Below are 27,750 nucleotides of genomic sequence, written 5' to 3' on the forward strand. Positions count from 1 at the left end.
CTCTGGCCACAAACTGGACAGGAAAAACGTTTCTCATCAGTGTGCAATCTTGTGTGACGAATTAAGGTTCGCGTCTCAGAGAATCTTTGGCCACAATCGTAACAGGAAAAATGTTTCTCACCAGTGTTGATTCTTGTGTGGCTAATTAACTCTTTCCTCCCTAGCAGGCAGTTTGCATTTCTTTCCCCACAGCCTACAGAGCCTGCGGCCTCGCTTTGTAGTGTGCTCCCTGAGAGGCTTCAGCAGGAAATTCATAACTAACATGTGTGTTCAAATAAACTGTTATAACTTATTTATTTGTTGGTCAATCTTTATGAAACTTTCAGTACACTTTCATAACACATAGTAGAATAAGATAAAGTTTTTTTTTGTGACATTGATTGAAGTTTTACAAAATTATTGCAATGTTAATGAAGATTTTTTTTTTACCAAAATCTGCAAATTACAACAAAATGCACAGCAAGTCACATATGCCTGAAATAAACCTAGAATGCATTTAAAAAAATTCAGAATGTTTTTATTTGTGGTATGAAATTATCATCTTTCCTGGCTATCTTTTGCTTCCTTTCCATTGTAATTTCCTCACTCGGCGAGACGGCAGATCATGCATGAAAATGAAATGACTTGATCCGTTCAGCTTTGACGGCGGAATCTCTGTTTGAACATGATAGCCTCTCTTTTCATTTCTACACTTGAAATTAAAACATGGAATGCATACGTTCACCTTGCATTGCTCACAACCTGTTCTTGGCTTGCGACAAATTTTCTTCTTTGCACACTCTTTACATGTTCTCTTTTTATCCAATTCTACTGGCCAATGAAGGAGGGCAGCAGTGTCATTCTTCTTCATGCGTTCTCTTTTTCTTTTCCTTCTGTAATTGCCAAACAACTGATGTGCTATGTTTGTCCTGAATTCTAACTGAGTCCTTTTTCGGATACTACCTGTTCTGGTTTTCACTTGATGGTTTGGAGAGAGTTTCATCAGTATAAATCCATTGCAAATACACATATCCACTAGAAACCAGAACAGGTATTTCCACCATTTGAGTGATTTCGTGGAGATAGCGTCTGAAGCACGTAGTTGATCCGCCCGAAAGTATTTGAATGGTGATCGAAGTTCATCAATGCAACAGTCACGACTGTATCAGATGCCAAAATGTCTTCATCAACATGGTCATCTATTTCATTCTCATCAGGATCTGGAAAGATATACAGTACATGGGTATTTTTGAAGAAAAAAAAAAAAAAACATGGACCTCTGTTTCAATAATCATATTGAGAATGCAAAGCTATGAGGTACTGCTATGAGTGGAAAATGCATCATTCACTTACAATTATTCGCATCGGGTAACAAGTCAGGATCAACAATATCATCATGAAAATAGCGTTAGCGTTAGAATGTTCCGAATTCGGGACACTTCTTATTTTTAATATTTCTCTGTAAATAAACAAGTTAGCGTTAGTTTATGCATTTCATTATCAAGGTAAACCTATTCTGAATAGCTCATAAAATAGTTACAACATATACTTACGTGGTATTTCATCCATGATGAAAAATAGAAGGTGCTTTGAAGATAGAGGAGAGAAAGTTGTGTTGCGCATGAAGGAGATGATGTCACTGACGCTCTTAAAGGCAAAGCTGCATATAACCTGTTTAAAGGGACATGTAACTTGTGCCGCATCAGTTTCAATCGGCACTTGAAATGCTACCTTTCATTTTCCCGATCTATAAGCACAATCCTCCTGAAAAGGTTAACATCCATTCACGGCCCGCCTGTAGTCGGCATCCGGCATTATTTGTTATCGCTTCAGCCCGACTGGAGACGTGACTCGGGATGCACAGAAATAAAAACACAACGACTATAGTCGTTTGCCGGGAGGATTGAGTTAAATCGCTCTTTCTAGGGAATCTTTTGTCACAAATTGACCAGGGAAAAGGTTTCTTACCAGTGTGGATTCTTGTATGGCTCATTAAATTGCCCTTCAGAGAGAATCTCTTGCCACAAACTGTACAAGAAAAAGGTTTCTCACCAGTGTGGATTCTTGTGTGGCTCATTAAATTGCCCTTCAGAGAGAATCCCTTGCCACAAACTGTACAAGAAAAAGGTTTCTCACCAGTGTGGATTCTTGTGTGGCTAATTAAGTTGTCCTTAGAGAATCGTTGGCCACAAACTGAGCAGGGAAAAGGTTTATCACCAGTGTGGATTCTTGTGTGGGTAATTAAGTTGTGCTTCAGAGAGAATCCTTTGCCGAAAACTGAACAGGAAAAAGGTTTCTCACCGGAGTGGATTCTCATGTGTGTTTTTAAGTTTTTTTTTAATTTTTTATGAGAAACTTTGCAGCCACAGTCTGAATAGGTGATCAGATTCTCACCAGCGTGGGTTCTCACATGCTTTTTCAAATGACTTTTTTGCCAGATAGAGATGATTTCCAGCGTTTGTTGTCAGTGTGACATGTCAGATCACCGCAAGACTCATCAACTTGATCATCATCATTTGATGTTGTCATCCTATTTGGTGCAAGGGTGCTCTGGGTCCTCCTCTTTTTCAATGTTGCGGGCTTCCTCTTCTTCCGCTTGAAAGTGAGAGGGCTCTGCATTCAGCCGCGCAGGACAAGCATCTTCGCTGATGTCTGCATGACACAAAAAGACAGAGACAAATGCAATTATGGTTTATAATTATTATGAAGGTTTGTCAGAGATAGATTAGTTCAGATTACCACTCAAAATGTGACATGAGCAACATCACATTCGTGGTGGATTTTTTTTCTTTCTTGTATTAATTTTATCCATGGTCATCATTTCATTAGTTTTGTCATCGTTGGTTATTTGTCAAAAGACTTGATGACGTCGCCGTAGAAAAATTGCTTTGCCTGCAGCTTATCATTGTTGTGTGATGGCATCGGCTGGAGAAAAATCAATAAAAAGTGTGAATAATAATAATAATAATAATAATAATAATAATAATAATAATAATAATAATAATAATAATAATAATAATAATACATTATATTCAAGAAAAGGTGAAAATGACGCTCGTTTGAGTTTCATATCTGTCAACCTTGGCTCGTTGCAGCTCGTATAAATGATTACAATTGAAATGATTAAAAATACGCAAACGAGCGGAAATGCAGTCAGCTTACTGCACATGCGCACCTTATGCTTTTATCAATTCGACCGTGCGCGACAATAAATAATATGTAATTACGATTGAGGATTACTTTAGCTGGTTTGCTGTGACAATCGCCATTGGCTACCAGCAGTTGAGACAAACTGGATTTGAGCCAAAATTGTCTTCATAAGAACGCTTCACGATTTTAAAAAAATCCCTTGTAAAAGTTGTCGTCGACAGTACATTATCTGAAGTGATTAAAAAAAAGTATACAATACGGTGAAAACATATCAGTTGACAGGTCAGGAGTTTGTTGATACTGTACCTTTTTTTGTCAATGGAATGTAGGTTAGATGTGCATATTTGAAGTTGTCTTCCAATGTCTTCCAATTCATTGTACTTTTCAGACAAGATTGGTTATGAATTGTTTGGTTGATTGTACAATATTTCTGTTTTGTTTTCTTAAAATAGTAACAAACATGATATTTACATGATTGACAAGTTGAAATAGAGGTATTTTTTCACAAGTATGTCTTTGACATTAATCAACATTTATATGGTGTTTTAGCCTCATTTTAAGTAGCTGCAATGTTAAAAAAAAACGTTTGGCTTCAGGGGTGCAAAGCCCCCTTGACACGTGGACCGACCGGGGCCTGCGGCCCCTGGACCCCGATCTGATGTCGCACAAGTTTCGGGACTTTTGATGATATAAATATGTTATGAGACCTTTGTGCGTTTGCACTTATGATTCCTACAGCCATGGTATGTAATTTATTTGAGCCCGTGTGCACTCCGTACCAAAAAAACAAAAAACAAAACATGAAACCTGTTCAAAAAGACTTGAAAAAAGAGAGACGAGCAGTAAGAGACAACCTAATCTGCGAAGAACAATTCTTGGCTGCATCCTCCAAATGGCGTCAAGCAGTTGATGTTTTCCCTTGTGGTCCTCCTTTTCTTCACAAAGTTCCTTCTCGTCTTCTGGTGTCCTTCTTGCGTACATTGTTCACACGACAGTTACAAAATGTTTCGCTTACGATCTCTGCGGCGCGATGTGTTGAGCATGAGGGCCTCTTTGTTACCGGCTAGAAAACTCGGCTCAGCTAAACTAGGCATAAAAAGTCCAACGTACACGAGATGACTTTAATCAGACACAAGCTTCAACGAAAGATGTTTTAACCGAGCAAGATAGTGGTGGATCGATGAAAAGGTTTCTTCAGCCGTCATCTATACTTCTTTGAAGGTGTCACTTTGCTGACGAAGCTTCTTGGATAAGAGGCGAAACGTCCGACACCTTCAAAGAAGTAAAGATGACGGCTGAAGAAACCTTTTCATCGATGGACCATTCCTGTACGACTGAGAGCTTACACAGACGTATTGCTGCCAACTTTGGGAGAGACATCCTTCTGCTTGTACGTAGCTTAGAAAAGGACACTTTTAAATTAGTTGATTTAAAGAACCACCTCAGATTCAATCTTAGATGTAGACAGAGCCGGTTAATTCCTAAATGCTTCAAGCAACCACCCCTGGAACACGGACACTTAGCTGATGTAATGCAACAAATTTATACTAGGAAAATACTAAATTTGCGAATTAGGAGATTTAACATAGAGATAAAAGACAAACAGGCAGAAATAGAAATTTATTATCAGCGATTACAAACCAAACTTACCCACAAAATCTATCAGGAAGTGTGTGAATTTACTAAATCCGGTTATATGAGGCACCACAGCAAAACCAAAGAGAGACAAAAGGGTAAATTTCAAAAATTACTTTTATAGAAACAATCACAGCTACTGGTAAACACGAGAAAAATTAGGAATGAGCAGATTTCAAGGGAGAATTGGATCAAAAATTTGTCAGACAGATCTCTCAGAGACAGAAAAGACTGTACTAACCAAAGGTTTAAATTTCTCAGTGACTCCTAAAACCATTCCTACAATAGACTGCATCACAGCGACTGAATCGGCCATTCGAAATAACAAACTTTCGTATGCATAGTCAGAGGATCTGCGCATAAAAATATCAGCTCTTCTCAGGAGTGCTAAACCACCTCCGTCCAACATAACATTGGAAGAGAGAAAGGCGTTACCTACTCTCCAAAAAGATAAAAATATTACTATTTTGCCAGCAGACAAGGGTAGGTAGGTGTACAGTGCTTCTCAACACATTGAATTATGAAGACAAAATAAATAGGTTAATCAGTGATTCTAACACTTATGAGCAACTAAAAAGGGAGCCTTCCAATAGATACTAGAAAGAAATGATAGATTGTCTCCAAAAGTTAGAGAAAGGAAAATTTATAGACAAACAGATGTATTTTAGATTATACCCGGGAGTGGCCATGTCATGTATCTGTGGCGTGCCAAAAATACATAAAGAAGGGTTCCCCCTTAGACCCATTGTTTGTAGCATTGACTCCTCTACATACAATGTAGCCAAATATTTAAAAACTATCTTAGCTCCGTTGGTTGGTAACACAGAATATCACGCAGAGAACACCACAGGGTTTGTAGAGAGTATCAAAGACCTCAAATCATATGTCTTCTTGTGCCGGTCCCAGGCACGGATAAATACAGAGGGTTGTGTCAGGAAGGGCATCCGACGTAAAAGCTTGGCCAAAACAAACATGCGGATCAAACCTCTGAAGATGGAGGACACTGATTTGCTGTGGCGACCCCTTGAAGGGAAAAGCCGAAAAGAAGAAGATCAAAGACCTCAAATTGGAGCCTGAGGAAACATTGGCATCTTGCGATGTGACTTTTCTCTTTACATCTATCCCAATCCCAGCAGCAATCTCAGTGGTGAGGATGAGACTGCTGGCGGACACTTCTCTGCATGAAAGAACCAAACTTAAACCGGACCACATTTGCCAATTATTGGAAATTTGCCTGAACACTATTTATTTTCAATTTCGGGAACCAATTGTACAAACAAATTCATGGTTGTGCTGTGGGCTCACCAGTCTCACCCATAGTAGCTAATCTGTACATGGAAGAGATGGAGAAACAGGCCCTCACATCCTTTCCCGAGGACAAAAACCTAGGCACTGGTTTAGATATGTGGACGATACTTTTGTCATAATTAAGAAACAAGAAATTCAATCCTTCACAGATCACCTCAACTCTGTAGACTTCAACCAACTAGCCTTTTTGGATAGTAAAGTAATTATAAAAGAGGACAGAGCGCTAAAAACAGAAGTCTATAGGAAGGCCACTCACACTGAACAATAATTACTTTTCGATTCTAACTACCCTCTACAACACAAACTAGGAGTTATCAGAACCTCCAGCATAGGGCTAAACTAATGCCAACAAGCGTCAAAGGTAGAGAACATATCAGGAGAGCACTCACAAACTGTGGTTACCCCCAGTGGTCTTTTAACAAATGTCAAAAGGAAAGAATTGGGAATGAAACCAGCAATTCTGAAGATACTAAAAGGAGAGGAGTAACAGTACCTTACATTGCAGGAGTTTCTGAAAAACTACAAAGGGTCCTTTGGCAACACAAAATTCCTACTTATTTCAAACCGATAAACACATTAAGGCAAAAATTAGTGCATCCGAAAGATAGGCTGCCAAATAAAAAACAAAGTAATGTAGTTTATTCAATACATTGTAAAAATGAAAATTGTCAAGAGCAATACATTGGGGAGACTAAACAAATTCTCAAAAAAAAACTTTATCAACGTCGCAGGAATAATACTCGTGGGCCTCAATCGGCAGTACATATGCACCTAAAAGCTAGCAACCACTCATTTGATGACAATGAGGTTAAAATCTTCACGAAATAAAATACAGTAAAGTCTCGTGATATTGATATTCTCGGGAGTCTGAAAAAAATATAAATATAACCGGACTATCAATATCTCCGATCCATTAAAAGGGGGCAATAAATGGGGGATCTTTGATATGGCATGTAATTTTCTCCTTGAGTTCATGGATTGCGTATCTAGCATGCTTTTGTACTGTAGTGAAGTGAAAAATAAACTTATGCATTAAATAAAAACACCATTTATTATTTTCATGACGCACTCTTGCAACCGTGACTCTGAGTAGCACTCGACATTATTCTATACACACGAGAGAAACCACGAACGCCAGCATGTACATACTGTATGAAGAACAGTGATTATTGCAAGCGATAAACATATCGGAATACAACACAATTAAATACATGTACGGAAAACAAAAACTGCAATGTTTACATTACTTACGTTGATAAATTATTTTGCGGCACGTCAAACTCTTTCGCGATGAGATTTGCTCCTTGTTGGATTCTCCTTGACAGCCACTATTGCCTTGCACTTCGTTCCGAGGTCACAATTCTTATGTTTCCCCATGGTTGAAATTAGTGTTGAACAATTGTATACTATATAAGAAGACTACAGTATGTTTCAGATGCTATTGCAGCTCTGCTACACTGTGCAAGACACGGAAGATGACCAACGGTGTGATCGATCCAGATATCGCTATTGGTGGTACTGTATAGAAACCCTTAAGCAAATATCGATTCAGCTTAAGTTGCTTTTGTATCGATGTAAGCAGAGCAAAATGGCTGGTGGGAGATGAAAAGGGCACCGTAGTAACCAGATTATTGTAATAACCCGGAATCGTACTAAACGGAACTAATTATACATAAAAGACTAGAAATTTGCTGGGAAATGAAAATAGTATCGTAATCTGCAGTACTATCAATATAACCGATATAACGAGACTTTACTGTAGATCACGGGTGTCAAAGTCAAGGCCCGGGGGCCAAATCCGGCCCGGCACGTCATTTTTTTTCGGCCCGCAAAAGCAAATCAAGCTTATCAGAATCAGAATACCTTTATTCGTCCCGCAATGGGGAAATTTGCAGTCCACAGCAGCAATTGAAGAGGGATGGGGTTGGGGTGGGAGTGAAAGGATAGAAAACAAGATATTGTAAGCATAACAAAATAAAAATGTCAACTGTATACTGTGCAAATGTAGATGTGCAAAAACCGTTCTATAAACAAGACTGTACATAGTGCAGATTCAAGAAATGCATTTAGATATATTGCAACAACCCATATTTACAAGTGTCCAGTTTTTTTTTTTTTTTTTTTTTTTTCACATGTGATCATTGGGAATTGTGAAGCCTGACAGCAGTCGGTAGGAACGAGCGGCGGTACCTCTCCTTCTTGCAGCGCGGGTGTAATAGTCTCTGGCTAAAGGAGCTACCCAGAGCTGTCAGGATGGGCAGGAGGGGGTGGGAGGGGCTGTCCGTCATAGCTTTTAGTTTAGCTAGCGTCCGTCTGTTGCCCACCTCCTCTAGAGAGTCCAGCGAGCAGCCCACGACAGAACTGGCCCGCTTGACAAAGCGCTCCAGTCTTTTTCTGTCCCGGGTGGTGATGCTGCCTGACCAGCAGACAATGCCATAGTGGATGGCTGATGCCACCACAGAGTCATAGAAAGTCTTTAGGAGTGACCCCTGAACTCCAAAAGACCTCAGTTTCCTGAGGAGGAAGAGGCGACTCTGTCCCTTTTTGATTAGGGCATCGGTGTTTGTTGTCCAGTCCAGTTTATTGTTGAGAGTAACACCCAGGTACTTGTAGGAGGTCACCCTCTCAATGTCCGAACCCTGGATGTTCAATGGTGCAGGTGACGATTGTTTCCTGCAGAAATCCACCACCAGCTCCTTGGTTTTGCCGGTGTTGATCTGGAGGTGATTCTGCTGGCACCAGTCCACAAAGTCCTTTGTCAGTCCCCTGTACTCCCTATCGTCTCCCTCTGTAATGAGGCCGACAATAGCTGAGTCGTCAGAGAACTTCTGAAGGTGGCAGGTTGGGGTGTTGTAGTTGAAGTCCGAGGTGTAGAGGGTGAAGAGGAATGGAGCCAGGACTGTTCCCTGCGGCGCTCCGGTGCTGCAGAGAAGCCTGCCCGACTCACAGTTCTTTACTCTCACGTACTGTGGCCTGTTTGTGAGGTAATCTGTAATCCAGGATGTGAGGTGATGGTCGACTCCGGCATGCTGCAGCTTGTCCCCCAGTAGACTTGGCTGGATGGTGTTGAAGGCACTGGAGAAATCGAAGAATGTGATCCTCACCGTGCTCCCAGCATTCTCCAGGTGCAGCAACGCCGTATGGAGGAGGTAGATGATGGCATCCTCCACACCGATGCTGGGCTGGTAGGCAAACTGCAGCGGGTCCAGCGATGAGCTTGCCAGCGGTCGCAGGTGGGCGAGGACGAGTCTCTCCAGCGTCTTAATCAGGTGAGACGTCAGCGCCACCGGTCTGTAGCTGTTGAGCTCTTTGGGGTTGGCAATCTTGGGCACTGGGACCAGGCATGACGTTTTCCACAGCTGTGGAACTCTGCCCAGCTTCAGGCTCAGGTTGAACAAGTGCTGGACAATGTCACACAGCTGGTCGGAGCAGGTCTTGAGGAGTCGGGAACTGATGTCATCCGGACCTGCTGCCTTCCTCACCTGCATCCTCCTCAGTTGGTTCCTCACCTGCGCAGTTGTGACAGACAGGCAGGAACCAGGAGGCAGAGTGGCGGCTGAGGGTGTGGCAACGGTTGGGAAGGCAGATGTTGGTTGTGGAAAGCTGGTCGTGAGAGGGGGCAGGGAGGGTAAGGCCACAGTGAGAGTTGGTGCAGGTGCAGCTACAGGTGAAGTTGACGGTGGGCCGGAGGCGGCTGGCGTCTTGTCAAACCGATTGAAAAAGCGGTTGAGTTCATCTGCCCATTCCTTGTCTTTTTCGTTCAATGTCACTGGGCTTTTGTGGCCTGAGATGTTTTTCAGGCCCTTCCAGACACCAGCGACATTGCTGGCTTGCAGCTGCTCCTCCATTTTCATCCTGTAGGCCTTCTTCCCCTCTCTGATCTTCCTCCTCAGTTGGATCTGCACGGCCTTCAGTTCCTCTCTGTTGCCCGACACAAAAGCCCTTTTCTTCTCCTTCAGGAGGACTTTTATGTCGGGATTAATCCATGGTTTGTTGTTGGCAAAACACCGCACAGTCCTGGTGGGTACAGTGTTTTGTTCACAAAAGTTAATGTAGTCTGTGATGGTGTTGGTGAGTGAGTCAATGTCTTCCCCATGAATCTCAGTAAAGAGCTCCCACCTGGTTGAATCAAAACAGTCCCGCAGAGCTTCTTCAGCTTCTGTGGACCATCTTTTGATCGTGCGGGTCACAGCTGGTTGCCTCTGCACAAGGGGTTTGTACACAGGCTGGAGATAAATCATATTGTGGTCTGCTCTTCCGAGAGGGGGGAGGGGGGAGGGTTTGTATGCATCCTTGGCGTTTGAATAAAATAGGTCCAATATGTTATTGTCTCTGGTGGCACAAGTTACATACTGTGTGAATGTTGGGAGGGAGAATTTCAGGGAAATGTGATTGAAGTTCCATGATGCTTGCTAAAATACTAACCAAAATTTCATATTTTGGGATGTAAACCACAATAACAGTCATTATTCTTGACTTCAGATTTGAAAACTAGTTATTCATTAATTTGTTGTGCGCTCTATATGTAATATGTAGAGGGGATTAAACATTCTAATGGCTTCCCCAAATTCATAACGGCCCTCGAGAGGAAACCATAACGACAATGTGGCCCGCGGCAAAAAATGACTTTGACACCCCTGCTGTAGATGGTTTGAAAGGGGAGTAAAAGAAGCTATTTTCATAAAACAGCTAAATCCTTCCCTTAACCATAACGGTGGGGTGAGGTTAAATTTGGATCTTTCGTACAATAGACTGCTTAGGCAACATAGGCTTAGTTATGCTGATGAGGTGATACCAGGGCAAATTGGGCAATCAGGCCAGTCGTCAGTCAGGACATTAGAAGCAATCAGTGGAGCCGCAGGAATTAGTCCTCTGCTCCCCCCAACGTGAGAGCAGAGTCCGGCACCGCCACGTCTGGACAGTAGGGATATATATATATATATATATATATATATATATATATATATATATATATATATATATATATATATATATATATATATATATATATATATATATATATATATATATATATATATATATATACTATATACCTCATTTTCATTTTTGATTTGGAAAACCTCATCTCATTTTCCGTACCGCTTATTCCTCATTAGGGTCGCGGGGGTTGCTGGAGCCTATCTCAGCTGTCTTCGGGCGCGAGGCGGGGGACACCCTGAATTGGTTGCCGGCCAATCGCAGGGCACACAAAGACATACAACAGTCCCTCTCACACTCAAACCTAGGGACAATTTGGAGTGGTCAATCTGCCTGCCATGCATGTTTTTGGAGTGTGGGAGGAAACTGGAGGACCCGGAGAAAACCCACGCGGGTCCGGGGAGAACATGCATACTCCACACAGGGAGGCCGGACCGGGACGCGATATATATATATATATATATATATATATATATATATATATATATATATATATATATATATATATATATATAGGGCCGAAACTACCAAACTAATTCAGGAGAATTTGGTCAAGGGTTTCAACCGCGCTTTGGGCCACAGTCCGAGGTTGCGTCAAGCCAGCAATTGTAAATACACTGCATACCGGAAATCTTTCCACATTGAACGTCAATCACCTGTCATGATCTGGTTGGCGACCAACGGGGGGCGCTGTCGGCCCCGCCTGCACCTGCACAGGTGCTGGTCGTCCCGATCAGATTGGCGACTAGCGGGTAGCGACGTCAGCCCTGCCTGCAGCCTCGCAGGTGCTGGTCGTTTAATCATTGACACTTAAAAGGACACCCGGAACGATTATCCGGTGCCGGTTCATTGTTTGTTTGCTGCTTGTTTGCTGCATGCATTGTGCACGGGTTTGTTTAACCTTGGCGGACTTTTACTTTTGGTCTTCTTTTGCTACTTTGTATTTTTTCCATTCAGATGATTTTGATGTTTTACATTTTGTTTCCAGCTGACCTTTATTTTAATACAATTTGTCAAACAACCTCCTGCTCCCTCCTGCCTGCTTTTTGGGATCCGCACCCGCCATCACCACCTCGCAAACCGTGACGTCACCACCTTCGAAATAAAAGCATTTAAACCGTCAGCAGTTTGGATTGAAAATAATGTTTGAAAATAATGAATGATGGCAATGACGCATTCACCCAGACAGAATGAAAATGGTAGAATAGCACAAAGGAGAAGAGACAAAAAAATCAACATAAACGCTCAATCAAAAATTACAATTTTACATCATTAAAAACATACCCTAACCCCCAACCAGACCAGGTCGAATGCACACAAAACCACCTTGGTATCGAACAATGGGACAGTCGTACTGATCCGATGTTACATTTCAAAATAATACAATCCGAAACAATAAAATACAAACAGGAGTTGTTGGTGGCACAACTCACGCCCATGCTCAGCGTACTCAGACTGCTAGCGGACTCACTCGTTTTTTGTTTTTTTTTGTTTTTGTTTTTTTTTCAAATGGCATGCAAACAAACTGACTCACTCGTTTTTTTTTTTATTCAAATGGCATGCAAACAAACAAAGTAAATGAAACAAACAACACTGCAAGCAAAAAAAACATAAAAAATTTCAATCAAAAACACTGGCTTTGAATAGCTTGTGGAGCTTCTAGAGAAGTTAATCAGAGGTGCGTCTCTGTGACAGGTTGTAAAGCACAGGTGTCAAAGTCAAGGCCCGTGGGCCAAATGCGGCCCGCCACATCATTTTTTTCGGCCCGCGAAAGCAAATCAAACTTGTTAAATTCCATGAGGATTGCTAAAATCTGAGCCAAAATTTCATATTTTTGGATGTCAACCACAATAAAAGTCATTATTCTTGACTTCAGATTTAAATACGAGTTATTCATTAATTTGCTGTGTGCTCTATATGTAATATTTGAAGGGATTTAAACATTCTAATGGGTTCCCCAAATTCATAACGGCCCTCGAGAGGAAACCATAACTACAATGTGGCCCGCGGCAAAAAATGACTTTGACACCCCTGTTGTAAAGTATCTTATTTCGTATTTTGGTTACATTCGCGTAGTTATATTGGTTTACAAATGATATATATCGAAAATGTTTATTTAAACAAGGAACGCCTGCTTCGGTTAGTGTTTCGTGTCGGACCGATTTAGATCGTTGGACAGGAAATTGTTGTGCGCATACATTTGCATTATATCGGGGCTTTTCGAAGTAAACCACTGTTGAGTCAAGACGTATTGCACTGCTTTTCTTGTGTTTATTTTCTGGATCCCACAACACCGTATCTCCCTTACCATAGTGGAGAGTGCAACATTTTGGAGGCACCGCTGGGATATTTGCGTTCGAGTGTTGTCTACTCGCCGTGGGTAGAAGCTCGCGCCGAATATCCCCAATCAACCCAGTCGGAGTGGCGTCGCCGTTTACTGTTTTTTTTCTACAGGTGCTCTGGTTGCATCTCTGTGCGTGCATCCACCACTAGAGGGCACTGGAAGACTATGAAGTGGACTGAATTTTCAACAGTTGTCAGTTATGTGCTGAAATCCAAATATCTGGACTGAAAAGAGAGCAATTTACAGGAAAGACTCGAGGCCAACTAATTAATATTGTGTCAAACTACATTGAAAGAGCTGAATTAGAGCTAGAAGATGGAGGAATGTCAGATTTGCTACGGGTAAAGGACTTGATTGAAAGTATAAAAGATTTTGAACTAGGAATAGCCAAACCAAGTGAAAAAGGTGAAGATGCAGTGCGAAAGAGAAGCATATGTAACGGAGTTGTGCACTAGATTACTAAATTATGATGGAAGTGACGCAACGGCGCACAGTGTGGCACCAAGTCCCGCCCATAGTTTCCAGAACAATCTGGACGAGATACATGGTGAGTCGCAATTTTCTGATGGTCTGGATTAATGCGCATTTTCATGACAATATCTTATTTTGTTTCCCCTTTTGTACTGTCTAGTGTTATCTAATTATTTCCCTTATTCATTTCGAGTTCAGATTACTTTTTGTGTCATTATTTAATTCATGTTTTGTCGAGTGGAACTTTGAAGCACAAGTGCTTCATAGTGCTTTTTTTGTTGCGCAGTTAATCACAAGACAAAACCCATGCGACTTCACCCATCCCTTCTTCCATACTGTGTTGCAGGTAATAATTGCTTCATTTCATTTTTATTGTACAATATTTAGATTCTTGTGTCGTGTTTCATTTGCCCGTGTTCGTGGCGGGTTGAACTGAGCGCCCTTGCAAGCGCACCGCGTGTTCTGCCGAGTCTGCCGTATGATGCGTTCATTGACATCATGTAAATAACAGTGAGCTTGTGTTGTATTCTCTTTTTTTCTGTAAATAACCACTAAACGATCACACGGTGTTCATTATGTTTTGTTATCTACAATGTTTTGCATATGCAGAACAATCTGGACGAGATACATGTTAATCACAAGACGAAACCCATGCGACTTCACCCATCCCTTCTGCCATACTGTGTTGCAGAAATAAAAGAAATAAAAAGACATTCACACGTCTGGTCTTATTAAGACGGCAGCATCGTGGAGATGAAGACAGTCACTGTTGTGACACCGGTCACACATAGTGCCCCCAGACACTGCCCCCTGGCGCAAAGATTTCAAGATATCTGGACAAATAGGTGAGCTCGGACAAAAAGATAAACTCACATTTCCTAATTTGGTCAGACAGATAGAAAGTGGGCTCAGTAAAGACTACCAGGAGGATGAGATCATCGATACAGTGGTTCGTGCCATAACACCAGGTCTGCAGTTGAGAAGCTACCTCGAAGGGAAAGAAAACCTCAGCCTACCTTCTTTACGAAGGATTCTCCGATCTCACTATCAGGAGAGAGGAGCCACTGAATTGTACAAGCAGCTCTCATCGGAAGTGCAGACTAAGAGTCTCCGCAGAACTTTCTACTCCGTGCAATGGATCTTCGTCAAAGGATTCTTTTTGCATCTCAAGAGGCCGAATCAGGGGTGAAGTATGATCCTCCATTGATCCAGAGTTTATTCCTGCACACAGTTCTGGCGGGGTTACAGAGTGACAATGTAAAGAGTGACATGCAACCTTTCCTCCTGCTAAACACCACATCAGATGAAGTACTGTTAGAAAAATTAAACATGGCATGTGCAAATGAAAAGGAGCGACAAGAAAAAAAGAAAAATGCTGCTGCACGGGTGACAACGGTGAACACTGTCCAGTTAGATGACACACCAGCCCCAATTGGGAAGAAGACAGTCTTAAAGCAGAATACTGTTACTGTGCCGAATGAACTCCTTTCAGAGATCAAATAGATGAGGTCAAAGATGATGCTGTTAAAGGAGCTGCAGGCAGAAGTATCCCAGATCAAAGAGACTATTCAGAAACCAACAGCCACTTCTCAGCCCAGCAGCGGAGGTCCTGAACGCCTGCCTGACCACTACCCTGAACAGGTTGCCTTCACTCCACCTTCACCATATCAGGTAGATCCACCAGCCAGGCACTACTACACCCAGCACTCCCCATCAGCTCTTCAGCAGTACCACCCAGCACCAGGTCCCAGGCCGATGAGGGGGACAGCACAGTTCCAGCAGCGGTTCGCCCCGCAGCAGTACTACATGCCCCGTCGCCCTCAGCCCAGGTGTTATTCTTGTATTCAGACAGGTGAAGAATATTGTCAGCACTGTTTTAAATGTGGAAGTAGTGAACATTTCAGAGCAGGCTGCAAAGCACAGAACTCAGCCAGGAACCATGCTTTAAACGAGAAAGGGTTACCCCAGTGGGACATGGTGTGACCACAGAGACAGATAGGTCCCAGTGTTACAGTGGTGCTATGAAAATGGAATGTAAGCCCCACACATGTGGCCCCGTTCAGAAGAGACATAAGCAGTCATTTGTCGAGCGTACAGATAAGAAACAATGTGGCAAATTACCTTCGGTCAGGGAGTTAGTGGGAAAGAAATGTCTTATTCGGTGCTTTTTGGGTAACAGAAGGGTTGAAGCACTCTGGGACTCGGGGTCCCAGGTGTGTGCTGTAGATGAGTTATGGAAACAAACGAACTTACCTGACGTGTCATTGAAAAATGTGAATGAGCTTATTGACCCTGATAACACTCTCAATATTGTGGCAGCAAATGGAACGGATATGCCTTATGTAGGATGGCTTGAGATACCATTTAAACTTGGTGCTAATGATCCAGGGCTACTTGTACCAGTTTTAGTACTAAAAGGTGACCAGCAACAGTGTCCTATCATAGGGTTTAATGTCATTGAGCGGCTTATGTTAGATAGCCTCTCCAATGAGACACAAACAGGAGATACAGAAAAGCTCTTGAAATCGGTTAGACTAGCTTTTCCCCACCTTAAGCGCAATAAAGCTGCCACTTTCATAAAAGCAGTTAGTGTGGGACTAACGCATGAGTACCGTGTAAAAACAACAAATGAGAGATTCACTATAGCTAGACATAGCTCACTTCTTATTCCATGCAAAGTACAGGCTAAACCCTTTAAGGAAGATGTTACATTGGTTTTTGAGCCAAGTAAAAACCCACAGTGGCCAGATGGCCTCGAGTTTTGTGACTCATTGGTCTCAGTAAAGGCAGGTTCTGTCCCTAGGATAGTTGTTAGTGTCCAGAACCCTACTAACCATGACATTAGGTTTCCAGTAAATATTATTATTCGTACAGTGCAGTCAGTAGGGTCTGTCTACCCAGCTAACATATTTAAAAGAGACCTTCCTTCAGCGGTTGTCAATGAGGTCCATGTCCAGGACACCACCATCCCTCTCAGTGAGCAGCGGGACCCCCAATTGACCTTTCTCATCTGGACGAAGATAAAAGAAAGACCGTTCAGCAGATGTTGAGAGAGGAATCGGCATCATTTTCAAAATCGGACGACGACATAGGGTGTGTGGAAAACCTACAAATGGACATTTTGTTAAAAGACACTGAACCCGTTTCAAAGACATACATGTCTGTCCCAAAGCCACTGTACAGACAGGTGAAAGACTATTTACAGGACTTGATAGCGCAGGGGTGGGTGGAAAAGTCCACTTCCTCCTACTCATCCCCTGTCGTCTGTGTCAGGAAAAAAGATGGTACACTGCGCTTATGTATTGACTACAGGGAGCTGAATCGGAAAACACACTCTGACCGGCACCCCATCCCACGGGTACAGGACGTGGTGGACAGCCTTGGGGGTAACACCATCTTCTCGCTGCTGGACCAAGGCAAAGCATACCACCAGGGGTTCATGTCCAAAGGGAGCCGACACCTGACCGCCTTCGTGACCCCTTGGGGCCTTTATGAATGGATTCGAATCCCTTTTGGACTCATGAATGCACCAGCAGTGTTCCAGCGGTGTATAGAACAATGTCTGGAGGGGTTACGGGACGAAATATGTGTCCCCTATCTTGATGACATTCTTGTTTTCATTTGACAACCACGTTGAGGACGTCAGGCGACTGTTGCGACGTCTCAGAGAAAATGGAATAAAACTCAAATCCCGAAAGTGTGACCTCTTCAAGCCGGAAGTGAGGTACCTCGGCAGGATTGTCTCTGCTGAGGGGGGCAGAATGGACCCGTCAGATACAGCAGCAGTGCGTGCCCTGAAAAACAAGCAGCCAGGCACTGTCGGTGAGCTTCGAGCCATTTTGGGACTATTAAGCTATTATAGGCAATACATCAAAGATTTCTCTTGTATTGCTAGTCCCTTGTATGATTTGCTTAAAGCCCCTCTGAATGTTGAGACTCAGCAGCACCAAAGAAAAACATGGAAAGTGAGACATAACAGTGTGTCTTCCGTGTCTTCCAACACACGTATTGAGTGGAGTGATGAGCATCAGTCAGTGTTAGAGCAGCTAATAGACTGTTTAGTTCAAACACCAGTTTTAGGTTTTCCTGACTTCGCGCATCCTTTCATTTTGCATACAGATCCATCCAACCGGGGTTTAGGTGCTGTGTTGTACCAAAGACAAAATGGCAAACTTCGCGTGATAGCCTATGGCTCTCGGACTTTAACTGCAGCTGAGAAGAATTATAACTTACACTCAGGCAAGTTGGAATTTTTGGCGCTTAAGTGGGCGATCACAGAGAAGTTTCGTGATTATTTGTACTATGCACCATTATTCACTGTGTTTAGTGACAATAATCCACTCACTTATGTACTGTCGACTGCTAAGTTAAATGCAACTGGGTGCAGGTGGGTCACAGAACTTTCTGATTTTAATTTTACTGTTAAATATCGTCCTGGTAAGGAAAATGTTGATGCAGACAGTTTATCTAGGATGCCCCTTGATATGGTAACATATATGGAAGGATGTACAAAAGAAATGTCATATAATGCTTTGAGTGCTGCCGTACAAGCAGTTGACCAACAGAACGAGTCTAGTGCAGCTTGGTCTATGGGAATCTCAGCTACGTGTGCCGAGGTGTCACTAAACACACCGATAGCCCCATTGACTGTTGGACAGATCAAGCTAGATCAAGAGACTGACCACATTATAGGACATATTATTAGATACAAACTGGCAGAGTTGTACTCAGATGTACTCAGAGTGTGTATGTGCCTAAAACACAAAAAGCCCAACCGTGAGACCAGAGCCCCTCTCACTAATATTGTGACTACTCAGCCTTTTGAACTTGTCTCTGTTGACTTTTTGCATCTTGACAAATGTAAGGGTGGTTATGAATACGTGCTTGTGCTAGTACACCATTTTACATGTTTTTGCTGAAGTTTATGCTGCAACGTCCAAATCTGGCAAAACAGCGGCAAAGAAAATCTTTAATGACTATGCTTTAAAGTTTGAATTCGCCATGATCAGGGTGGTGAATTTGAAAATCAACTTTTTGCTCAACTGAAGGAATATTGTGGGGTTGCAGGTTCAAGGACAACCCCCTACCATCCACAGGGAAATGGACAGGTTGAACGATTTAATCGAACACTGATCCAGATGTTAAAGACACTGACAGAGAAACAAAAGAGTAACTGGAAAGACTCACTAAACAAACTAGTTTATGCTTACAACTGTACCAAAAAGTGAGGTGACAGGGTTTTCACCTTTTTACTTCCTTTATGGACGTTCACCACGTTTACCAGTTGATATGTTGTTTAGTTTGAATCCAGACTCTAACCAGGGTGACACCAACCAGAAGGACTATGTGAAGAAGTGGAAACAGGGTATGGAGGAAGCGTATGTGATCACACAAGAAAATAACAACAAAGCTGCTGCCAGGAGTAAGAGACTATATGACAGTAAACAAAAGTATTCTACCCTGTTGCCCGGTGATCGTGTTCTGGTTCGAAACTTAACCCCACGCGGAGGTTCAGGCAAACTGAGAAACCACTGGGAGGATGTTGTTCATACAGTGGTTCGTCAAGTCAGCCAAGACATTCCAGTTTATGAGCTGAAACCTGAGAGGGGGAAGGGCAGATCTAGGATACTCCACCGCAATCTCTTGCTGCCATGTGATCATTTGCCATTAGAGACTTTACTACAGTCCCAGTCCAAGGAAAAGTCCACTCGGCAACGACCGAACAAGATGCCGGAAATGGATCCGGAAGAGGATGATGAGGAGGATGAGTATTATCCAGTGTTGCATCGCCAGAGCACCCGAACAGACTCACCAGAACCGCGGGACGTGAGCTTTGTGGAGACAACCCACCATGATGACAATCAACTGGGGAATGAACTGCCGCGGACAGAGCCGGGAGCTGCGGAAGTTGACCAATCTCAGGAGGGCAACATTGGTCCAGAAAATGATCCGCCTGTGACAGTGTGCCCCCCTTTTCCCCAGCCACCCCCCAGTAATCCTGATATTGGGGGAAATCAACGGCCACGACAAGAACACAGGAGACCCAAGGTATTCACGTATGATCGCCTTGGTTCGCCATCTTGTTACAATGTAGGGACAGTACCATATCATGGTGAACAGACAATGCCTTGGATGTATGGCGCACACCCCTATTATGCCACGAAATACTACAGAAATGGTTAATCGACACTTCTGTTTAATAGAACAGTGAGATGGAAACAAGAAGACCCCGATGAGCCCTGTATAAGTAAAACGGAATGTATGAAAAGAGTTCCAGTCTGTGAATTGTTGATTGTTATAATGTAAACAAAATGTATGAAAAGAGTTCCAGTCTGTAAACAGTTCATTATTATAGTTCATATTTGGATGCAGTTCATAATACCGTGCGTCATTGTTTTGGGCACAGCGTCCAGCGCATTTATGTATTTACTAGTACATATGTTGGGGACAACATCTATTTTGAGGGGGAGTATGTGACAGGTTGTAAATTATCTTATTTCCTATTTTGGTTACATTCGCGTAGTTCTATTGGTTTACAAATGATATATATCGAAAATGTTTATTTAAACATGGAACGCCTGCTTCGGTTAGTGTTTCGTGTCGGACCGATTTAGATCGTTGGACCGGAAATTGTTGTGCGCATACGTTTGCATTAGATCGGGGCATTCGAAGTAAACCACTGTTGAGTCAAGACGTATCACATTGCTTGTCTTGTGGTTTTTTTCTGGATCCCACAACACCGTATCTCCCTTACTATAGTGGAGAGCGCAACAAAACCACTGTTGAGTCAAGTCTTTATGCATAGTTAACATTTTGTAAACAGTTGCCAACATACTGATAGAGTGCTTATGCACATTAGTAAACATATTAACGTTATTTCATGCTTAGATTAGTAAACATATTATGTTATTCCATGTTTAGCGTAGTACATATTATGTTATTGCATGTTTAATTTAGACTACATGGAATAATAAAGATATTAGTTGAATAGTTTTGAAAGCAGGATGTAACGAGTATCAAGTTTCAGTCAATGTTCTCCCAACACTGAGTTGTCCGTAGCTGATTGGACAACAGATCGCTGCTGTGGACGTTCAAAACTAGTCCGAGCGGGAGCTCTGTCTCTTTCTTTGTGCTCTTTGTTCTGTGTGCTCCTCGCTTCCTGCTTCAACGAGAGAAGTGCTTTTTTGTCTAACTAGAATAAAGTAGTTTTGTTATTCACCATCTATCGCCCTCGATTATATTTTTATCACAGAACTTCGTTGAACACCGAACCAGATGAGAAACAAGAATTTGAATTCGAACACATACATTAGGTGACATAATCGCGGAAGAGACAATACCTGATCGCACAGGAAATAAGAGTTCCTGACATGTAATCATTATACAAAAAAATAAAGAGGAGGAAAGTAAAAAAATAGAAGAAAGAAGAGAGATAGAGAGAAACAGCGGGGGGTTTCCAGGGGTTTTAATACAGTAAAGTCTCGTTATATCGATACCGTTTATATTGTTAATACTGCTTATTACGACACTATTTTCATTTCCCGTGCACATTTCTAGTCTTTTTATGTATAATTAGTTCCGTTTAGTACGATTCGTGGTTTTTACGATAATCCGGTTACTACGGTGCTCTTTTTCCTCTCCCGCCGGCCATTTTGCTATGTTTATATCAATACACGCCATCGGTCGCGGCATCGGTCGCGGCATCGGTCGCGGCATCTGTCGCGGCATCGGTCGCGGCATCGGTCGCGGCATCGGTCGCGCCATCGGTCGCGCCATCGGTCGCGCCATTGGTCGACTTGGTCACGTGAGTTTGTTACGTGACCAGCCATTTTCATTTTCAGACGCTAGCTCGTGTGTAGCAGACGAGATTGAAGTGTTTGTGTTAAAAGGTAAAAATGGGAAGCAGAAGATTGATGACTTTTTTAAATTGCATACATAATACAGTAAGATGTAAGCATTGCAGTTTCCCTGTTGTGTTATGTACATGCCCACTGTACTGTATATGAATGCAATCGTTTTTTTGCAACAATGTTTCTTGTTTTGTCTGCTGAAGCGTGATAATTTTGAAAATTACTGTACATTCCATACTGTATTAAAGGACAACCAATGTTACTTTTTATTCAAATGCAAAACACCAATAAAAATGACTTCACGCCAAGACGTCTTGCATTGCTTGTGAATCCAAACAATGGCTTCAGATTCGGATAATATGCTTTCCTGTTCCACATCCAGTTATGAAATATGAGTCAAATACACTGTAGTTCTGAAGAGGAAAGCATACATGTTTGCAATCGATTAAAGAATTATATGTGCCATTTTGAGGCAACATTGGGGGAACATCTCTCACCCCCCCCCCCCCCCCCCCCCCCCCCCAAAAAAAGAAAGAGGCACAAAATGGTGAGCTCATGGCCAGCTTCGTTTCTTATATGGCACTTGGATGCCCTCTTTTGGTGGTATTGTTTCATTGCAAATTAGAATCAGACATTTTCTCTCCTCTAATGCTCCGGTGCATTCACGCTGTAGTGCACTAGTTGGGCTCATTTAAAGGGGCGTTTACCGGTTTTAACATGACGGCCACTGTCATCTAATCAAAATGGCGCTTTCGGCCATTCTAGGTTAGTCTCATCCAATCAAAATTGTGCTTTCCGCCAACTGCAGCCCCAACGGGAAATGAACGGCGAAAAAAACATGACAATATGTATTTAGTTTTATCGGCGAGCCATATGCAATCATCAAAAGAGCCATATATGGCTCGCGAGCCATAGGTTCCCGACCCCTGTTCTAATGGGGTCCCCAAATTCAGAACGGCCCTCGAGAGGAAACCATAACTACAATGTGGCCCGCGGCAAAAAAATGACTTTGACACCCCTGGTGTACGTGGTGCTGTTGTGTAGGTTCACGCTATGGGAAAATAGCGCTGTGCCACTGGGGGGGTTCTATTGTCTAACGAGATACTCACCTTTATTAACCACTCATTTGACGACAATGAGGTGAAAATTTTCGCGAAAGAACATAGATCAGGGGTGCTCATTATGTCGATCGCGATCTACTGGTCGATCGCGGAGGTAGTACTGGTCAATCGCAGCGTGACAGTAAAAAAACAATTTGTCAACCTATCAAACGTCCCGTCACTTGATTGACATACAGGGCAACCATTCAGACGACAACTGAATTTTGACCTTTAGGTCGTCGTGCTTGCGTAAACAACGGCGCTAAACGCAGCAAAATGTACAAGCTAGTCAGCGAATTCCCTCAGATTTTAAGCCCTTGCTAAAACATATGGTGATCAAAATGAGTGAGAAAGCTGGACCAAGTAAGGGGGCAAAACATATTACTTTCATACGGAATGCGAAAATGTGGAGCGCCATTTTCGGACTGTTCATGGAAAATACGACATTGACTTCACGCCGAAAAGCCAGCTGAGAAAGAGAACGGTGGACGAACTAAAATCCCAGTTGTCCGGAAAGCAGTCATTTTTCACTCAACATACTTCAAAAGCGAAAGCCGTCACCGAAGCATCGTTCCGGGTGAGTCACGCCATCGTTAAAAACAATAAGTCCTTCCAAGACAGAGAGATGCTAAAAGAAGCATTCGTTGAAGCAGCTGACTCCTTGTTCCGAGACTTTAAAAATAAGGCAGATACAGTAAAGTCTCGTTATATCGATATTCAAGGGAGTCCGAAAAAATATCGATATAACCGGGACTATCGATATATCCGATCCTGCGCCGAACTGCATTAAACAAAAGCCGCCAAAAGAGGGCAGCCAAGCGCCATATAAGAAACGGAGCTGGCCATTAGCTCCCTTTTTTTTGGGAGATGTTCCCCCAATGTTGCCTCAAAATGGCACATATAATTCTTTAATGATTGTAAACATGTATGCTTTAATCTTCAGAACTACAGTGTATTTGAAACATATTCATAACTGGATGTGTAACAAGAAAGCATATTATCCGAATCTGAAGCCATTGTTTGGATTCACAAGCAATGCAAGACGTCTTGGCGTGAAGTCATTTTTATTTGCATTTGAATAAAAAGTGACATCGGCTGTCCTTTAATACACAGTATGGAATGTTAATAATTTTCAAAATCATCGCGCTTCAGCAGACAAAACAAGAAACATTGTTGCAAAAAACGATTGCATTCATATACAGTACAGTGGGCATGTACATAACACAACAGGGAAACTGCAACGCTTACATCTTACTGTATTATGTATACAATTTAAAAAAGTCATCAATCTTCTTCTGCTTCCCATTTTTACCTTTTAACACAAACACTTCAATCTCGTCTGCTACACACGAGCTAGCATCTGAAAATGAAAATGGCTCTGCTACACGGGTGCTGGGCACGTAACCAAGTCACCTGACCAAGTCGACCAATGGCGCGACTGATGGCGTGACACGTAACCAAGACACGTGACCAAGTTGACCAATGGCGCGACCGATGGCGTGTCACGTGACAAAGTCACACGGCCAAGTCGACCAATAGCGCGACCGATGGCGGCTCATGTGACCAAGTCGACCAATGGCGCGACCGATGGCGGCTCACGTAACAAGACACGTGACCAAGTTGACCAATGGCGCGACGGATATATCGATATAAACAACAAAAATGGCCGGCGGGGGATGAAAAGGAGCACCGTAATAACCGGATTATCGTTATAACCGGCTATCGTACTAAACGGTACTAATTATACATAAAAAGACTAGAAATGTGCAAGGGAAATGAAAATAGTATAGTAATAAGCGGTACTATCGATATAACCGATATCGATATAACGAGACTTTACTGTATATTATCTTCAATTAAAGCTCTGCAGCTGTCAAGACATACAGTTACACAGCGCTGTGAAGCCATGGCTGAGGATTTAACCCAGCAAATGTGGAAAGACATCGGAGATTGTGAGTGTTCTCACTGCTGAAGTCCAGGGCTCATGGACAGTTCTGGAACTTACAGAGGAAAAGTACCCCAACATGAGGAAATGTGCTACCTCCTTGACTGCATTATTCGGCTCCACTTATTTATGTGAGTCAGCCTTTTCCTACATGAAGATCATAAAGTCCAAATCCTCCATGACTGATGAACATTTGGAAATGTGCTTGAGGCTGGCTGTCAGCAGCTACTGTCCGGACTATGCATCGCTGGCTGAGTCAATTCAGTGCAAGTCATCAAAGTAAACTCAGGTAATTACAACAAATGTTAATAGTTATTTATTATGTTATGTATATGTAGTTATTATGTGTGTTGTGCAATATTGGCTTATTCAGTTATGCAAGGTACATCAACATACATTGTACATACAAAGAATTCTTAATACATTTGAAAATAATTATGTTTTGCATTTTTGTAGTGGGTAGATCATTTTGACGTGGTTGTTTTTATAAGTAGCCCGTATGCTGAAAAAGTGTGCGCACCCCTGACATAGATGATTTGAAAGGGCAGGAAAAGAAGCTATTTTCATAAAACAGCTAAATCCTTCAACTGAAACTAATACGGTGGTGTGTGGTCAATTTGGATCGTTCGTACAACAGACGGCTTAGGTAACATAGGATTAGTTATGCTGATAAGGCCAGTCGTCAGTCAGGACAATAGAAGCAATCAGTGGAGCTGCAGGGAGTAGTCCTCTGCTCCCCCCCAACCTGAGAGCTGGGACCGATCATAGCAGATTCCGGCACCGCCACATCTGGACAGTCGGTTTATATAGGGCCGAAACTACCAGTAAGACTTAGTTTGCTGAAGAAGCATCTTGGATAAGAAGTGAAACGTCCGACACCTTCAAAGAAGTACAGATGACGGCTGAAGAAACCTTTTCATCGATGGACCACTCCTGTACGACTGAGAGCTTATACAGACGTATTATGTAATTTTATGGCAACTGATTACTCTCAGAGGAGTCAAAGTACAAATACACGGATACTGTATATATGCTGTATGGTCGTGCACTTGCTTGTGTCCATTATGAGTTCATGTGCAGCACTTAAATTATTTGTTTTTCCCATGTATGTGTGTGTGTGTGTCTGTGTGTGTGCGCGCGCGCGCGTATGTCGGTGTATGTATGTATGTATGATTTTTTTTTATTTGTTTATTTATTTATTCGTAGACCATATGTTGATAATCATGATCCTTCATGATCCTTCATGATCCTTGGGAAAGTTTTGTTTGTGGAAAAAAATTGTTTTCTGCCTTTTGAATGGCGGAGACAATGCAGGTGGCCTCTTCGCTACAATTGCTACCACCGCAAATTACGGTCTGTATGAAGGTCTCTTTGAATTGGAGCCGAGCAAGCGGTGGGGCCTCCACTGCATGTTGCCATGTCAGGACTTTGTACAATGAGGTCATGTATGCTTCAGGCGCGAGGTCAGGTATAAAAGCAACTGGTTGACATGGAGAAAACTCAGCCGTCTGTTTGTGCTTCGCCACATTATCACCGCAGCTATGACCATGGGCAAGGTAAATATCACCTTTGGGAGGTAGGGGGGCATAATGACTTTTCTTGGCTAATCAATCAATGTAATCAGTTGCAACTGCTTCGGTTCCAGATCATCTTCTATGAGGACAGGAACTTTCAGGGACGTTCCTATGAAACCAGCAGCGACTGCGCTGACATGTCCTCTTACCTGAGTAGATGCCTCTCTTGCCGGGTGGAGAGCGGCTGCTTCATGGTCTATGACCGCACAAACTACATGGGAAACCAGTTCTTTGTGAGGAGGGGGGACTACTCAGATTACCAGCGCATGGGCATGAGTGACTGCATCAGGTCTTGCCGCATGATCCCCATGGTACTGTATACGACAACCACCCAATGCCTCCCACTTAGTTTATTCGGTGTCATGAGTGACATTAGTCACAAATCAATCATAAGGCACACCGAGAGAATATTCATTCACTCGCAGGGACGGTACGGCTTCGCTTAGGTTGCAAATATGTCTTTTCACGACCTGATGGTTTGAAGTGTGATCCCCTATCCTTTGATCATGTTGGCATATCCTGAAAGAAGATACTGTCTTGCCACGTTTAATTTGAGTTACCTAGTATCCATGTTTCTACAATGTCTGATGAAACCTGATGAAAATCGACACAAGCACAGGAAGGACATGCCGAGGACCTTTGTATTGTCCCGTGCACGAGCATCCCACAAACTGTCACTTTTCAAACAATTCAAAATGGTTCGAGTTGCTGACTTTTTTCCCGTGTTTGTTTCAACCAACAGCACAGAGGCCAGTTCAGGATCAGGGTTTTTGAGCAGGAGAACATGAGTGGCCAGTCCAACGAGCTGCAAGAGGACTGCGAGAACATCCCAGAACGCCTTCGCATGAGTGAATGCTTGTCCTGCAGCGTGTTAGATGGCCACTGGCTGCTGTTTGAGCAGCCCAGTTTCAGGGGCAAGATGATGTACCTGAGGCCTGGCGAGTACAGGAGCTTCAGGGATATGGGCATTAATGGCACTCGCGTCATGAGCATGAAGCGCATCATGGAATCCTGCTCTTAGAAGCAAGTGTGTAGCAAAACAAGATTTGAAATAAAAATTACTTCGTAATGTATTTCCTTGTGTTTCAATGCAACGAAAACACTGTGTATGGTGGGCTGTGGAAATCTTAAGTGAAGGCGACTGTCATTGCAATGACATACAGACGCTCCCCACCTTACGAACGAGATGCGTTCCGAGCGGTCGTTCGTATGGTGGTTTTGTTCGTAACTTGCTCCAGTGCTGTATTTTCTATGAAATGTATGTTTAAGTGAAACACTGAACAGGGAAGTATAAAACACAGATGCCCTAACAGTCATAAAATAAATTCACACCTACTGTAGCAGGACGACATATATCCTTGGGTCAGTAAGCCATTACATCGTGTTTTGCATCGCGTCCTCCTGGAAGAGATATTTCCTCCCTGCCCACATACAGACACATCGTAAGCGAGCTCGG

General features: G+C 42.7%; 1 protein-coding gene and 1 long non-coding RNA gene across 7 annotated transcripts; one reads left to right on the forward strand and one right to left on the reverse strand.

Moving 5' to 3' along the window:
• Window positions 1–321: 321 nt before the first annotated feature.
• Window positions 322–27,750, reverse strand: LOC148894611 (uncharacterized). Of its 6 annotated transcripts, XR_016115734.1 has the most exons (6): window positions 27,631–27,750; window positions 2,116–2,631; window positions 1,948–2,007; window positions 1,533–1,650; window positions 1,333–1,438; window positions 322–1,199 (listed from the first exon to the last, which is right to left on the reverse strand). It is a non-coding gene; the product is annotated as an uncharacterized LOC148894611 (long non-coding RNA). The 6 variants fall into 6 exon arrangements; XR_016115735.1 differs by having other exon boundaries at window positions 1,533–2,256; window positions 2,374–2,631; XR_016115731.1 differs by having other exon boundaries at window positions 1,533–2,007.
• On the forward strand, window positions 26,184–27,367 carry LOC148894612 (gamma-crystallin M3-like). The gene is made up of 3 exons (XM_089002253.1): window positions 26,184–26,276; window positions 26,366–26,605; window positions 27,037–27,367. Exons 1-3 carry the CDS (start codon window positions 26,262–26,264, stop codon window positions 27,313–27,315), a joined length of 534 nt encoding a protein of 177 aa, XP_088858379.1. The 5' UTR covers window positions 26,184–26,261; the 3' UTR covers window positions 27,316–27,367.

This window comes from Hippocampus bargibanti, linkage group LG08 (genome assembly GCF_051943395.1).
Source record: "Hippocampus bargibanti isolate YZ-2025 linkage group LG08, ASM5194339v1, whole genome shotgun sequence".
Classification (NCBI taxonomy): Eukaryota; Metazoa; Chordata; class Actinopteri; order Syngnathiformes; family Syngnathidae; genus Hippocampus; species Hippocampus bargibanti.